Source organism: Solanum stenotomum, chromosome 5 (assembly GCF_019186545.1).
Source record: "Solanum stenotomum isolate F172 chromosome 5, ASM1918654v1, whole genome shotgun sequence".
Classification (NCBI taxonomy): Eukaryota; Viridiplantae; Streptophyta; class Magnoliopsida; order Solanales; family Solanaceae; genus Solanum; species Solanum stenotomum.
This window is the reverse complement of record NC_064286.1, coordinates 24,287,744-24,302,430: the sequence shown is the minus strand read 5'-3', so window position 1 is coordinate 24,302,430 and position 14,687 is coordinate 24,287,744. Positions and strand designations below refer to the sequence as shown.

The 14,687-nt window shown below is 32.6% G+C and overlaps 1 protein-coding gene across 1 annotated transcript in view; it reads left to right on the top strand.

Moving 5' to 3' along the window:
* LOC125863805 (uncharacterized) overlaps window positions 1-13,828 on the top strand; it is a 32,564-nt gene extending 18,736 nt beyond the window's left edge. Inside the window, exons 2-4 of the mRNA XM_049543800.1 lie at window positions 12,082-12,593; window positions 13,127-13,353; window positions 13,626-13,828. Of these exons, the coding sequence (XP_049399757.1) occupies window positions 12,082-12,593; window positions 13,127-13,353; window positions 13,626-13,677 (791 nt within the window). The 3' untranslated portion in view covers window positions 13,678-13,828. The remainder of the gene's footprint in view (window positions 1-12,081; window positions 12,594-13,126; window positions 13,354-13,625) is intronic.
* Window positions 13,829-14,687: the final 859 nt, after the last annotated feature.

The window sequence follows — 14,687 nt, the reverse complement described above, 5'->3', positions numbered from 1 at the left end:
GACTTTGATGAGTCCACAAATTGGACTCATTTAGAGCTTTATTTTAATAGAAATAGTGTCCTCGAATGCTTGTTTTATCTCAATACCTATTTAAAATGCTTAAGTTTCAGGTATTTGAAGTTTTACTGGAAGCATGGAACTTAGGCACAAAACAGAGCAAAAAGGGTTGAAAAGAACAAGAAATGAAAGTCTGCGGATCGCCGAGTCCAACTTGGCGAGTCGCTGAATTGACAGGCACCACTCTTTGTTGTAGTACGCGAAGCCTTGAAGGAAGTGGATCAAAAGGGGAGGAAAGGAGCAGTCGGCGAGTCGCCGATTAGTTCCATGAAGCAGTACTGTACCACCCAATGATCCATAATATGAGGATGTTGAAGGCAAGACACTGAAGGAGATGAGCTGACTTAGGGTGGATCGTCGAGTTCAACGGCGTTCTCGACTAATGTTGCTGAACGATCCTCCGCAGCACAATCTGTGAAAACTATAAATACCAGTTAGAGTTTTAGTCTTGGTGTGGAACGTTTTAGAGTAAAAATTATTATTAGTCTATAGTATTTTTCTGTATTTTTCTCTCAAGTTTGGAGAGGGTTTTGTGGAAACTTGATGAAAGGAGTTCATCTTCCCCAAGTTGGAAGTGGGTCTTCTTTATTCTTCTTCCGTAGCTTAATTCAAGGTTTAATTTCTTATACCTAGCTGATTTCTTTATCATGTTAGGTATAATTTCTTATTTCTTGATGTGTAGCTAAAAAAAACTCCATTCTTGGGGTGTGATATAGCAAATATGGGTTGATATTCTTGTTGGGTCATGCTTGCTGATAGGTTAGGTGTATTTTAATGGTGATTTCACCTAGTGGTTGTGGTTTAATCTAAAGGGTTTGTAGTTGCAAATACAAAGCCACCCATGTGTTTTCGGCTTGCCAGAGAGGGAGGTCGCGAAACTAAAACCACTAGACTGATGGCCTAAGGAGTGGGTCGACATGAGGTTCAGCCTAAGAGGGTGAGCCCTAGTCCCATATCCTAACAGTCAGCTCGAGAGAGGGAGTGGGGTAAGGCATAGGCTGGTCTTTATGCGGTAAATGGGTGTTCGAGAGGAACGCATTTGAAACTGGGTAAGTTGCCCGAGAGGGAACTTATTTCCATTTAAAGCTTAGCCTAGTCACTATTGTCTTGCAAATTTCCTATTGAAAGCATGTACCCAACGATTTATCTCAACTTGTAATGCGGTCACATCCCAAGAACCTTCCCCATACTTGATTTTCTTGTTTATTTTGTTGTTTTATCACTTGTTACGAAAAACCCTTTTGATATTTGACACTTCTGTGTCACCCCCTTTAATATACAATGTATTTTATCGCAAATGTTTTTAGCTACGACTAATTCAAACGAAATTCTAATTGGCTACTGATTCTCAAAATCGCTCCCTTGGGACACGACCCCAACCCTTGGTTGGGTTACTCTATTATCGACGATCGTAGACACTCATATCGTAGGATAGTGTTGTTGGTCACGAAAAGCATCAGGCTTCAAACAGGCATAGCTCCCTCATACCAGCTCAAAAATTAGCAAACTCGGTGGAGTTGGAAACATGATTCCAATACCTTTCATTTGATTTCTTATGGACCACCTAACTCATCTTGTACTGAAAATTATGGTCGTTTGAAGTAGACCCACAGCTTATAACTCAAGCATAACTTGTAAAATTCAAGATTTGGCTATTTCCAGTTTAACGTTGTCTAAATTTAGCTCTTTCTAAGGCAGGATGTTACATTATATATACTAGTTCAAATTAGTTGCATTTTTTCAACTCAAGTGGTAACATTTTTGACATAGTCAATTTCTACGACGGAACAGGGTTAGACAGGTTGACTAAACGTTATGCAGATGTTGTTTTCAGGTTCAATTTATTTTCTTCTTGCCTGAAAGTAAAAAGGATTTTTCCTCACCTATAGAATTTCTGGGGAACTTGAGTTTAAAAGATCGTGCTAGGGTTGCGATGGCGCCAAGAACATGTTGGTTCCATCACAAAATTTTACAATCCCAACATGATTTTTCAAACTTAGGCTTCTTAGAAACTATGCATACGAGGCAAAATCGTTTTCACAATCAGTCAAGAACAAAACATGAACCCTATTGCAACATTTGCATAGTGTTAAGTGAACTTATTTAACCCTATTCCAACATATCTATTGACTACGTCATGATTGTAGAAAGAAACATGCCATCACTTAAGTTTAACCGATACAATCTATATAAAAAGAATAAAATGTGTTGTTTCCATGAAAAAATAGTTAACTTATTTATTTATATAGTTGTGGTAGTATTTTTAAGCATATTATACCTATTAAAAGTAATAAGACACAGGAAACTAACTGAAGAAAGAATAATAAGAATTATATATACTAGTTCCAATTAGTTGAATAATGACTCATAATTCTTAGTTAATAAGAAAGCTAATTACTAGTTTCTACACCTCATTTTTCATCATCGAAGATGAAGAAGAAATGGTTTTTCAATTGAAGTGATGGTATTGAATAGAGACTTTTTTATTTATAGAGTTGTGACTTGGAATTGAGTTATAATATTCCAAGTCACCTTTTTTAATATCTAATAAAAAGGAATGATTCCTTTTATCAGTCTGCAAAAACAAAAGACCGAGTAAAGAATTATGTTAACCAAGGAAAGGTATAAGGCATCTCTAAATCATGTGGTGGTAAAACATTTGTTTTTCAAATTATTTCTAGATAGATCATTTGCCTATGGTTCACTTAAATTGTTAAATTTTATTAGTCTTGACTCTTGACTAAGAAACAAAGTTGCGACCTCAACTTCAACATACACTTATCAAGATGAGTAAATGCGGTCTCTCTTTGTATATCACACTTAAATATAGAGTTTACATGTTCGTTGAATCAAAACATTATATTTTAAAGAGGTTTTGGGTCAAGATATATAAATGCGACCATCCATTTTATTGATTGTTTTTCTAAAAGGCACAAAGTTGAGACTTTAGTTAAGACAGTATATTATGAAATATCTCGTTAGTGCTTATCATTTGGATAGATTATTTTAATAAACTGGGACAGTTGATTTAATCAATCTCTCTTTCTTTGTTCTCATTAGTGATTAAATTAAAGTTGAGGCCATAAACATTAATTTTAGGCCTAGAACATTTCTAACTTAAGAAACTAATGTCTCAAATTTACTATTATTTCAAGTTTACCAACAACAGATTGGAAAGAAATAACCAATTTTATTGGAGGATGATTCAGAATTAATCAAAATGAGAAACTAAACACACAACAGAGAAATTAATTAATTAAAGAGCATTCCAATTCTTGAATTATTTGGCAAGCAAAACAAAACAAAGCAGACAAATAAAACCTAATTATGATTAGCTACTACATGCATTTGATTAAAAAAACAATTTTTTATATTAGGAGGTCTTTTCCCACTCAAATCTGACCACAAATGAAAAGAAAGTATTTCTTAAACAAACAACAAAAATAAGTATGTAATAAAATCAACTCATTCAAAGAGAGAGAAAAAAGACATCATTCGAATATATAAATGAGAGGGAGAGTTAAAGATTAGACCTTCAAATGTCGAGGAAGACAAAGATACAAATAAATAGTGAGCATATAGGTTTTGAGAAAGGATCTATATGCTACTACAATTGCTCCTGCTGCTGTTTATTAAGAGTCCCCTCAAAGTAGGTCGTTTTATTTCCTTTTATAGACTAGGTTTAAGGTATAGACCGTTAGGGATGTCAAAATGGACTTGGCCCATATGGTCGATCCAATCCAATTTGTTATCAGGGTAGGGTTGCGATAAAAATTTTAAAGCCCATTTAAATTCAAGGCTTATAAACCTGACCCAAGTAAATCCTTGACCCCTGAGGCTTGATATAACATATACTAGATTACTAGTACTATTACATTGAAGACTTAAAGTCTTAAAGCCTTAAAAGGCTGAAGCCATTACGCTTGAAAAGTTTACTCCCTAATATCTAATTTAGCATTTTTATATTCTTGAACTACATCTTTGCATCCTCCTTACTCTTATAGTCTTAATAGGAATTCTTTTCTTACACAACCTCTGAAAGAAGAAAAACAGTTTGAAAGGATCTCTTTCAATCCGTATATGCTTATAATATTGTTGAACCTCCTCTATGCCTTAACATCCTACAAAATCTCACCACAAAGAATTTACTTTAACTGTTATCCATCCACCAAGGTTGTCCCAACAATTTTGACCAACAAAAACATTAACTTTTTCTTGAATGTGTTGATAGACTTTTGATATGAACATTTCCAGTAAAAAAAATTATTATTCGACTGCCTATTCTGTCTAGGTTGTCAGATATCCTCTATTTTCAATTGAAAGAGATCTCAAATAGGAGGATAATAATACAATGATCCCAATTGTGTCCAATTATTAAATCAGACAATAGCATGACCACTCTTAATTTCCCACCAAATTTCTTGGTCGATGTTCCCTCTAGTTCAAACACAAGCTTCCAATTTTGTGACCCCCTAAACCATTTAACTGCTTGAGGTCTATGCGTCTTGCAGTATTTATTCCACATAAAATTGGAAAACATGGTTTTTTTTAATTCTAAAGTTTCACTCAAGCTTAGCAAATAATACTTTGAAAATATCAAAGAGAGATCTCAAGCCTAATTCCTCTTCATCTTTAGCCAAACAAATATCAGACCAAGAAACACAATGTTTACTCCTCTCATCTTTTGTAATGTTCCACAAAAACCTTGCAAATAATCTATGCAAATCATAAATTTCACACTTAGAAGGTGTGATGAAAGAAAGAAGATAAATCGGTAAACTTTACAGAACATTGTTAATGAGCACATACTTATCATTAAATAAGAATAATTTCTCTTTCCAAATATGCAATTTACTCTGCACCTTTTGTATAAGTTTAAAAAATGTCTTTTGTTTCCAAGCATGTCTAATGGGACAACCAAAATAAATTAAAGATGAAAAATACCTTTATTACAGCATGTATATTCTTCTATGTATCTCTTGAATGATATTCCTAACAGTTTTATGGAAAACATAAAAGGAGCTTTTGTCTTTATTTACCTTTTGTACAGATTGTCTCTCATAATCACCAGTGAATTTCATGATCAATTGAACACTAGTTTTGTCAGCAAAGACAAAAATAATAGTATCATATTAATGTTCTCACTCCATTTAGGTAACCCAGAGCTCTTAAACGGACTGTTTAATAAAAATTATTTAAAGTCGTTAAAAAATTTCTTAGCAGCTAAAATGAATAAGGTTGGAGATAAGTAATCTACTTGTTTTACCCATCTAGTATAGTAAAAAAAAAATCATAAGCATGATTATTAATCAATACATAGTACCGATTATTAGCTAATAATTTCCACAACTTCTTTATTATCATAAAATTGAAGCCAATTTTTCTTGCATCTTTATGAAAATTCCCCACTTCTAGGTCGTAAGTTTTTGTCATATTCTGCTTGAAAATAATATTAATTGACTTGCCTCTTTTTGTATATATGAAATGATTTTCTAGGCCGATAAAACATTTTATGATTTATTTCTCCTTCTTACAAATCCTGACTGATTCTATGGGATTAGTTTGGATAGTAAAGCTTCTAGTCTATCATATATCAATCTATATTTTTAAAAAAATATCTTATACTTATAGGACATATAAAAGGTTTAAATTAGTTTTTTTTCCCATATAAATATCAATTTTGTGTGAGTAATGGACTTAGGAATGATATATCCATTAAAGAAGACAATCACCACTATACATACATTGTCACCAATAATCTTCCAGCATAATTGATAAAATGGTCATTTAAACCATTTGGCCCATTGAAACTATTTTTATTGAGCTTAAAAACCACCATTTTGACTTCATCAGCAGAACATGAAAAAGATTAAGTAAATCAGCTCCCCAATTAATAATTTCGGAACCATTTCTAATAGAGAGACTTTAACGACATAAAAATTCTCACTAAAATTGATCTTGAAAAAAGGAGTCAATTCAGCATGAGCATGTTTCAACACGTCATGTTCTCAAATGTAAGAAATTCTTTAAATATACCCTCCTTTATTTTGACTATATGCTCCTTTATATTTATTTCTTCAAAATATTCTCAAAGGTACTTTTACTTCATTTAGTAAGAGTAATGTTAGTCTTCTTTATCTTCAACTTCAAATTTATAAAGACATCTTCTGAGTAAATAAACTCCCAAACCTCTCTCACAACAACCTTTTTAAAATTATGATCTTTCATGCAATATTTCAAAATCTAATAGGTCTTCTATTAGGAGAAACATGATTACTACAAGACAGAAGAAATGGTGCATGATTAGACCAGCTATAGCTAAATACTTCATATTCATTGTGCCATACATCCCAAATAAAAGATTGATTAACAAGAATTGTATCAAATCATTGTAAAATTGTGACACCGCATGTAACACCTCAAATTTTTTTGAGCTATGACTCAAACCATCCTTCGTAGTGAGTAAGGTTTTACCAATGAATTTAATTTTTTCATAAGTGTTAAGGTCAATAGATATAGCACCTTGAGTTCCAAAAAGAGTCAAAGGGAATTCGTTCAAGTCATTCCTAAGTTCTTCTAAGATTTAGGTCAACTTCAAACGACAATGACTCTCAGTACAGGATGATTTAGGTGTGCCATGAGATTTAAAATGTAAGGTCTTTTAATTATCTTTCCAACACCACTGAGTTTGCTAAATTTCGAGCTCGTATGAGCGAGATATGCCCGTTTGAAGTCAGGATGTCAAAATAAGGAAAGTTATCCGAAATAGTATGGGGTATTTTTGTCTTTTCCTTACCCAATCAGATTTAATTCATTTTTAGTAAGGTTTTAAGGGTCTAATCCTATTGGGTTCAGTTTTATAATCCTAATATATGCCTAGGGTTTTAGTTGAGAGTTCAACAAGAAAAAAAAAGAGAAAAGAAGAGAAAAGAGGAAAGGATCAAGGCGTTCGTCGAGGTTCTTGAGTTTTGTTGTGGATTTTCGACATGTGTTTGATTCCTAAGAGGTATGTAAGCTTCCATAGTGTTGGGTTCGTTCACTCACATGCCAAACATATTTTTCATATCCGAATTCGTCCATAAAGATTGCAAGATTTAAGTTCTTGAAAAGTGTTCTTAAAGTTTCATTATAAATTTTGTTTTGTTGGGGTTTTGATGAACTATTGAGAAGAAAGTGAGTGTTTTGAGGGTTTTATTGAGTAAATTAGAGTGTAACAATGTTGAGTAATCAAATTCAAGTGATTGGGAAAGAAACCATTCGATTCTAGGTGAATTAGTGTTGAAAACAAGTAAGAAAAGATCGGGCAGAAAATAAGGACATGTTCCTCAGAGGTGAAATTTTCTCTCCACGTCGCGAAGAGAACGTGGACTCCACTGTTTCAAAATTAATTCGCGAGCAAATATTATAATTCATCTCTGCGTCGCGGACTTGCTCCCCCAGACAGTGTTTTTCAACCGTTTCTCATGATTAACTATCTAAAACACTTTTAATCATCAAGGTATTTTTCCTACCACAAATCATAACCTTGAATTCATAATTCAAATTCAAGGTAGAGTGAAGAGTTAAGCCTTGAGAGTTTTTCCAAACATTTGAGATAGTCCCTTTGAGTCTTTTGAGGAGTCTTCTACAAATTTAAATAACTTGTTTCAAGACTCGAGCAAGCGAGTATAACAATGAGGAGAATGTATTCATGAGTCTACTTTGTCATCACGAGATCCTTCATATCATGAACCATTACTCTTGAATTCATAATTCACATTCAAGGAAGAGTTATGAGTAGAGTTCAAGAAAGTCTTTGAGTTCAGTTGTGGATCCTTTGAGATCAGCTATCGATTTGAGCTAAGCTTTGAGAATCTAAGTATGAGAATGAGAAGATTTGTATACATGAGTTCCATATAGTTATTCATAGCCTTGAGTCGATTCGTTCATGCCTAATAATTCCGTATGAACTCCATAAGTTGAGTATCTTTGAGAGGAGTAGTATCTTCAATCTTCTAAGCCTTGATTATTGAGCTCCTTATCCCTTTTAAGATTTTATTCCTAATCATGTGACTATTACATATTACCCATGAAGTCCTTGAGTGGAGTTTTTCATGCTCATAATTCTGCATGATCCCTATAAGTCGAGCAGTCTGGAGATGAGAAGTATCTTCGAGTCCTTTAGTTGAGTAAGTCATGCCCATAATTCCACATGAACCCTCTGAGTCGAGCATTTTTGAAATGATTATTATCATTAAAGCTCTTGAGTTCAGAGTTGTTGAGTCTCGAGTGTTGGTTTCTAGTTATGGTTATTGAAAACTTTGAATTGAGTCGTTCACGTCCATAATTCAACATGAACTTTATTCTGAGAAGTCTTTTACAAATTTTTCTAAAATTATTTTAAGACTTGAGCAATTGAGTTGAGAAAGAGTAGAGTCGCATTCATTTTCTTTAAAATGATATATGGGAACTAAGTATTCCCAAGAGTAAATGTTTTCACATTTAAACCAGAAGGAAACAGAGATTTCCAAAAGAGTTTTGAGCAGTTTGAGTAACATCTCTTTTTAGAGAAAGATTTTGAGTAATAATCTCAAACCACAAAAAGAGTTATGTTGTTAAACATATGAGCTGAGTATATTTTGGGAGTAGTATTGAGCATCGATATGGGGACGAGTTGAGATAACTCAAGTCTCCATAAACTATGTAGCCAACATGGGTAGAAAGGGTCATATTTTTTAGATGATTCCTTAAGGCTTTTTAGCATAGAATAGTGGATCCACTTAGTTTACAGGTTCTATGCCCCGACAAAGTATAGGACAGTTCTGGCAGCGTGGGTGAGACGTTGTATCATCACATAGCTCATAGTGATGTTTGTCGGTTAGGGAAACTCCCACATTGATATTTTGTATTCTTACATACACATAGTTTACTTTGTATTTTCATATACAAGAAATGTTTATCTGGTATCCTTGCATACAAACTGAGTTACTTTCTACTATTTAAAAGCTTTCCATATATTGCATATGTATTGTTTCTTTAAATTGAGTTGAGTATCCAGAGTTGAGTATCCAATTATTGAGTTGAACCTTATTTTACTGAGTTGAATATCTTATCATTGAGTTGAACTATGTTTCTTATTCTTGAGTCGAGTTTAGCATGAGTGAGTTGAGATGAGTAAGTATGTTTCCTTTTTATCAAGTTCAAGCTTATGTTTATGCTTTAGAATTCCCCTTACATGCTCGTACATTTCACATACTGAGCCATTTGGCCTGCATCATTTAATGATGCATATACAGGTATTCATGGTCATTAACAGGAGCTTTGTTGATACCACATGGAGTTTGAGTTAGCTATGGTGAGCTTTCTTGCTTCTAGATGATTTCATTTACGTTTTAGTTTTATCAGGATGTCGGTGGTCTTGTCCCGACTTCCATCTTTGTCATTTAGAGGCTTCATGGATAGATAGTAGGGTTTGAGAACCTGTTTCATTTATCTTGTTAAATGTTTTAAAGACTTGAGTTGCCTAGTTTTGGCTAGTTGAATATAAGATTATATTCTGAGTTAATTATTTGAGTTTCACTGAATGTTATTTTGTTTTAACCTTTGAATGCTTGAGTTAGTCTTCCGCTTGTAGTCAGCCAGGATGAGGGTTCACTTGGGAACTAGCAATGGTTTTCGAGTGCCCACTACAACAAACATGATATTTAGCTACGAAATTATTAGGTACGACACATAATTCGTCACTAATTATTTACTTTTTGTGACAAAAATTACATTTCGTATTAAAATGTATGAACCACACACTTTTAATGACGAAACATAAAATTTTGTAGCAAAATTTCGTCCAGTTGAGTTTCCCACCAAAATATAATTTGGCGCAATTTATTAAGTACCATTAGCGACAAATTTTAATTATTAGTGACAAATTGTTTTGTCACTAATAATGTATCCAATTTGTGACAAACTATTATTTGTCTTAAAATTAGTTACAATTTTGGACACAAAAAGTCTTTGTCACAATTTTTTTTGTTGAAATAGCGATAAATTAGAGTTCGTCATTAAATATTGTAAGCTTTAGCCACAAAATTTTATATTTAATTGTGACCTTAGTTTTTGTCACTAATACTATAAGCAATCAGTGATGATAATTTTATTGTCTCTAATCAATGTGTGATGTAGTGACAACATAGTTTTGTCATTAAATATGCAATGTTTAAATAACGACGACTTAAAATTTGTAGCTAAATAATTTAACTATTTGTGACGAAAAAAATTTCATAGCTAAATATAATAGTCTTTGGCTACGCTTGTTTATGACTACATGTGACAAATGAAGTATAATAATTTCATAGTTAAATATAAAAATTTCTCCCTATTATACCCTCAATTTATATAACATTGAGTTAATATCTTTGAAAAATTTATTGAGTAAATATGTTTAAGATTCTATCAATTAAAAGTGGTAAAATGATAAATTCACTATATCAATTATTGTTTTTCTTAATAGGTGTGTCAAGTCAAAAATTGACAAGTAAAAAAGAACGGAGGGAGTATTTTCTAGTAACTCTCACTAAATTAGGAGTTATTTTAGAGGTCTTGGCCTCGCACCAATTTTTTTTAATTAAAACCATTTAAAATTTACAATATTGATTATATTTGTATGTATTTGTTTTTCCCATAATGGATCATTTACTACATACAATTACATCTATAGATCTTATCTTAAAAAAGATTTACTACACAGAAATATAAATATTTAGACTAAAAGTTTTAAATTAATTTAATCAACACCACTTAAAATTTACAATGTTAAACTAATATTTATATATAACTTATTTATATTATTTAAAATATATAAATATATATATATTGTTGACACCCAATTTAGACCGACTTATTCGATTAAATACGTAATTTTAAAACATATTACGAGTTTTAAAATCTTAATCGATTTTGTCTAAAATTATATATTATAGTATCGCTTATTTACAAAATTATCAATTATTATTATTAAATTATTTAAATTATTATATTTATCGCTAGTTAAACTCGAAATAACTACTTTATTTAAATGTTTTAGATTTAGGTGTGTTTAATTTATATGAAAATACTTTAATATATGTAGTATTTTATTAATTGAATAACATTTCCTTAATCTCCCCTTAAATCATTTAAATCATAACCTCTTTTATTCAATTTATTTAATTCATAGCCCTCTTCCTATCCAATTCTATTTCAACTCCAGCCTTTCATATTCAATTTCATGTCAATTATGGCCATTTTCTTATTTCAATTATAGCATTTCAACACTTTTCAATTATAGCCTATCTGTTTCAATTCAATTCTCAAAACCCCATCCTTTAATCGATTAAGATTTTAAAACTCGTAATATTCGTTCATCCAAATCAACTACAAGATCAAATCTTGATCGTCCATATCATTCAAACCAAAGGCTGAGATCAAATCTTGATCGTCCATATCATCCGCCTCCGGTCCATTCTTTCTCTCTTCTCAAACACGTCTGTAAATAACTCTTGTTGACACCCAATTTTGACCGACCTATAACCCTTTCGGAAGTGCTATTCGATTAAGTACGTATTTTTAAAACATATTTCGATTTTAAAATTTTAATCGATTATGTCTAAAAATTATATATTTCAGTATGCATGATTTATAAAAATTATTGTAATTACTAATAAAATTATTTTATTATTAAATTGAAACTCGAAATAATTATTTTACTCAAATATTTTAAAATTTAATTGTGTTAAATTTGTATGAAAATATTATAATATGTGTAGTATTTTATTAATTGGATAGCATTTCCTAAATCTTTCTCAAAATAATTTAAATAATAGCCTAATCTATTCAAAATTATTTCAATTCTAGCCTTCCCTAATTAAATTCATTTCAATTGAAGCCTTATGCATTGCAATTATAGCCATTGCAATTCAATTCTTGAAATCTCATCTTTAATCTCATCCACCCATCTTATTAAATCATCCCAACTTTTAATCCTAAGCGTTCATCTATTCTAATCCAAAGGTGGAGATCTAATAACCATTCTTTCCTATTCCAACATTAAGACCCATACCCTAATCAATTTTCATTCACTCTTCCTCTGCTCCCTTGAAGATCAGCGCCGCCAACCCCTCTTCTCTCACGTGGCTCCTCCGGCGAGACCATCCATCGCCGACGAGAGTTTCCTCTCTCCACTCCCCATCGCTCTCTCTCCTCTTTCCCTCCCCTCGTTTCCTCTCTTCTCTTTTAGGCGAGAAATAACACCAGCTCCGACTAGCGGCAGCAACCGACAACAGCCAGCAGCCGGCGAGGAAGGCGGCGCAGCAAGCAAAGCAGCAAGGCTGATGCTCCTCCTTTTCCCCTCTCATTTTCAGCGAAGCAGCAACAGCAGCCGGCGACGACACCAGCTCCAACCAGTAGCTAGGAGAGACACCGCGAGGACTAGCAACAACAACTGCTCCGGCCAGCAGTCTGGCGGAACAAACAGCAACATCAACAACTCCGGCGAAGCCAGAAGCTCCGGCGAAACACATAAGGTAGCAAGAACTCCAGTGAAGTTGAAGTTCTAGTCTGCTAAAGACGGATCTTCTCAGATTCACCTTGGTTTGTTTTCTTGTTCGATTTACCATTTAATTTCTTTGTGAATTAGTGAAACTGTGTCCCTTATTTCATAATCGCTAAAATGTGATTTTTTAAGCATGAAATCGGTGGTAATTTTCAGATTTTATGAATTGTCTCTTGTGTTAATAATATTAGTTTGAGTGTATTGTGTTAATAATATTAGTTTGAGTGTATTGTGTTAATAATATTAGTTGGAGTGTTAACAGAACGAGATTTACATATGGCTCATGTAAACATTCTTTCTGTGGTTTGTTCTTGCTATTTACTTGGATAACACAATTCTGAATATTTCTAGTGTGAGAAAGTCAGCATTCTACTTCTTGAATCCTAGTTACTGGACATGCAAAAGTGGAAATAAGGTGAAAGGTAACCAAAATTTATTAGTACCTTAATATCGAATTTTGATCATACTGTAGCAAAACTTTAAGGCTGTTCATTTTGTGTTCAGAGGGTAGTGTTTGTAGCTTCACAGGTTCAGTGCCAGCATTGGATAGTATTATACCTGATGACGAAGATGTTCTTGAAGAAGAAAACATTGTTAAATGGCAAGCTATGCAAGGTGAAGTTGATTCTAATGTTGCAGTTCAACTACATGGCCTTGCAAAGATATTTGCTGGAACAACAAAGATGGGATGTTGTAAATGCGAAAGGAAATCTCCTTTTCATGCCATCAAGGTATTTTATCCATTGGTCTATGAGAAGCTAACATTAGCTGTTTTCTCTGTACAAACAGAAGTCATCAGTAGAGAAAAGAAACTACACTTTACGTGTTAAAATTTGTTTTTTTTTGCTTCTCTTGCAACTTCTTTGGATTTCCCTGGCAATTATTCAAATCAAAATTTGTGTTTAGTTTGGAACGGTTCTTACTTGTTTTATTTTGGTAAAATTGTGTCTGATTAAGGTAAAAGATTTTACTGTTTGAATACTCTTTTGATATCCTTCAGCAGGTTTGAACACAAGTTCAAGATATGGAGAGCCTCCATAGGAGGGAAACACTAGACAAGCTAATTTTATTTAATTTGGGTTTTGTATATTATTTAATTTCTATTATTGTCTTGTAATTATTTGTAAACTCTAACTCTCTCTATATAGTGTATGCTGTTAATTTTAATTTGTATAGTGTATGATGCTCATTATTAAAAAAATTACTCCATGCTATTAAGTTTAATATATTTGTATTATTTAATAATTTTAATTTTTTAAATAAATTTTTAAATTTACGTACTAGTTTAAATGTCATTAATGACAACATTTTATCTTCGAAACCTCAATTATTAGTGACGAACACATTATTTTGTATGTAAAAAGTAGTTTTTAGTGATGAAATATTATTTGATGGAAACGAAATACATAAAATATTAGTGACAAATTGCATCGTCACTAATTAAACTAAGTAGTTAGTGACACATCATTTTCGTCGACTATAATAACCTATTTAGTGACAAAAATATATCTTTACCTACAAATTTTAATAATTTTTATGACGAACAAATTTATCATAAATACGAAGTATTTTGGGACACAAAATATTTTCATAGTTAATACATTTCTATTTAGTGACGAAACACTAAATTGTCTCTGTATACATTTAGTGACCTGTGCTTTAGGGACGAATGACTGACGAATTATTTTTCGTCACAAAATTCTTTTTGTGACGAAATTTGAGTTTCTAGTGACAAAATTATTTGTTGCTAATCATCAAATTTGTTGTAGTGGCCGGCCACATCCAGGGTGTAGGCTTGGGTCGTGACACCGCAACTTCACATAAGAAGTCCACATCGATAAACAATAATAGAGTTGTTGGGTATATAAGTAAGCAGACCTTACCAACAAGTGGCACAATTATAATCGTGTGGGCCTAGGTCTAAACCGCACAATGTCACTAGCAAACTTGGCCATTACAAGTGGTCTCAGAGTCACTCCTATGTTAGCCTGATCGATGTGGGCAAGAGTTCAACTGAGTTTCAAAAAATTTCAATAAGGCAAGGTAAACCTTAGTGTTGAGTCTA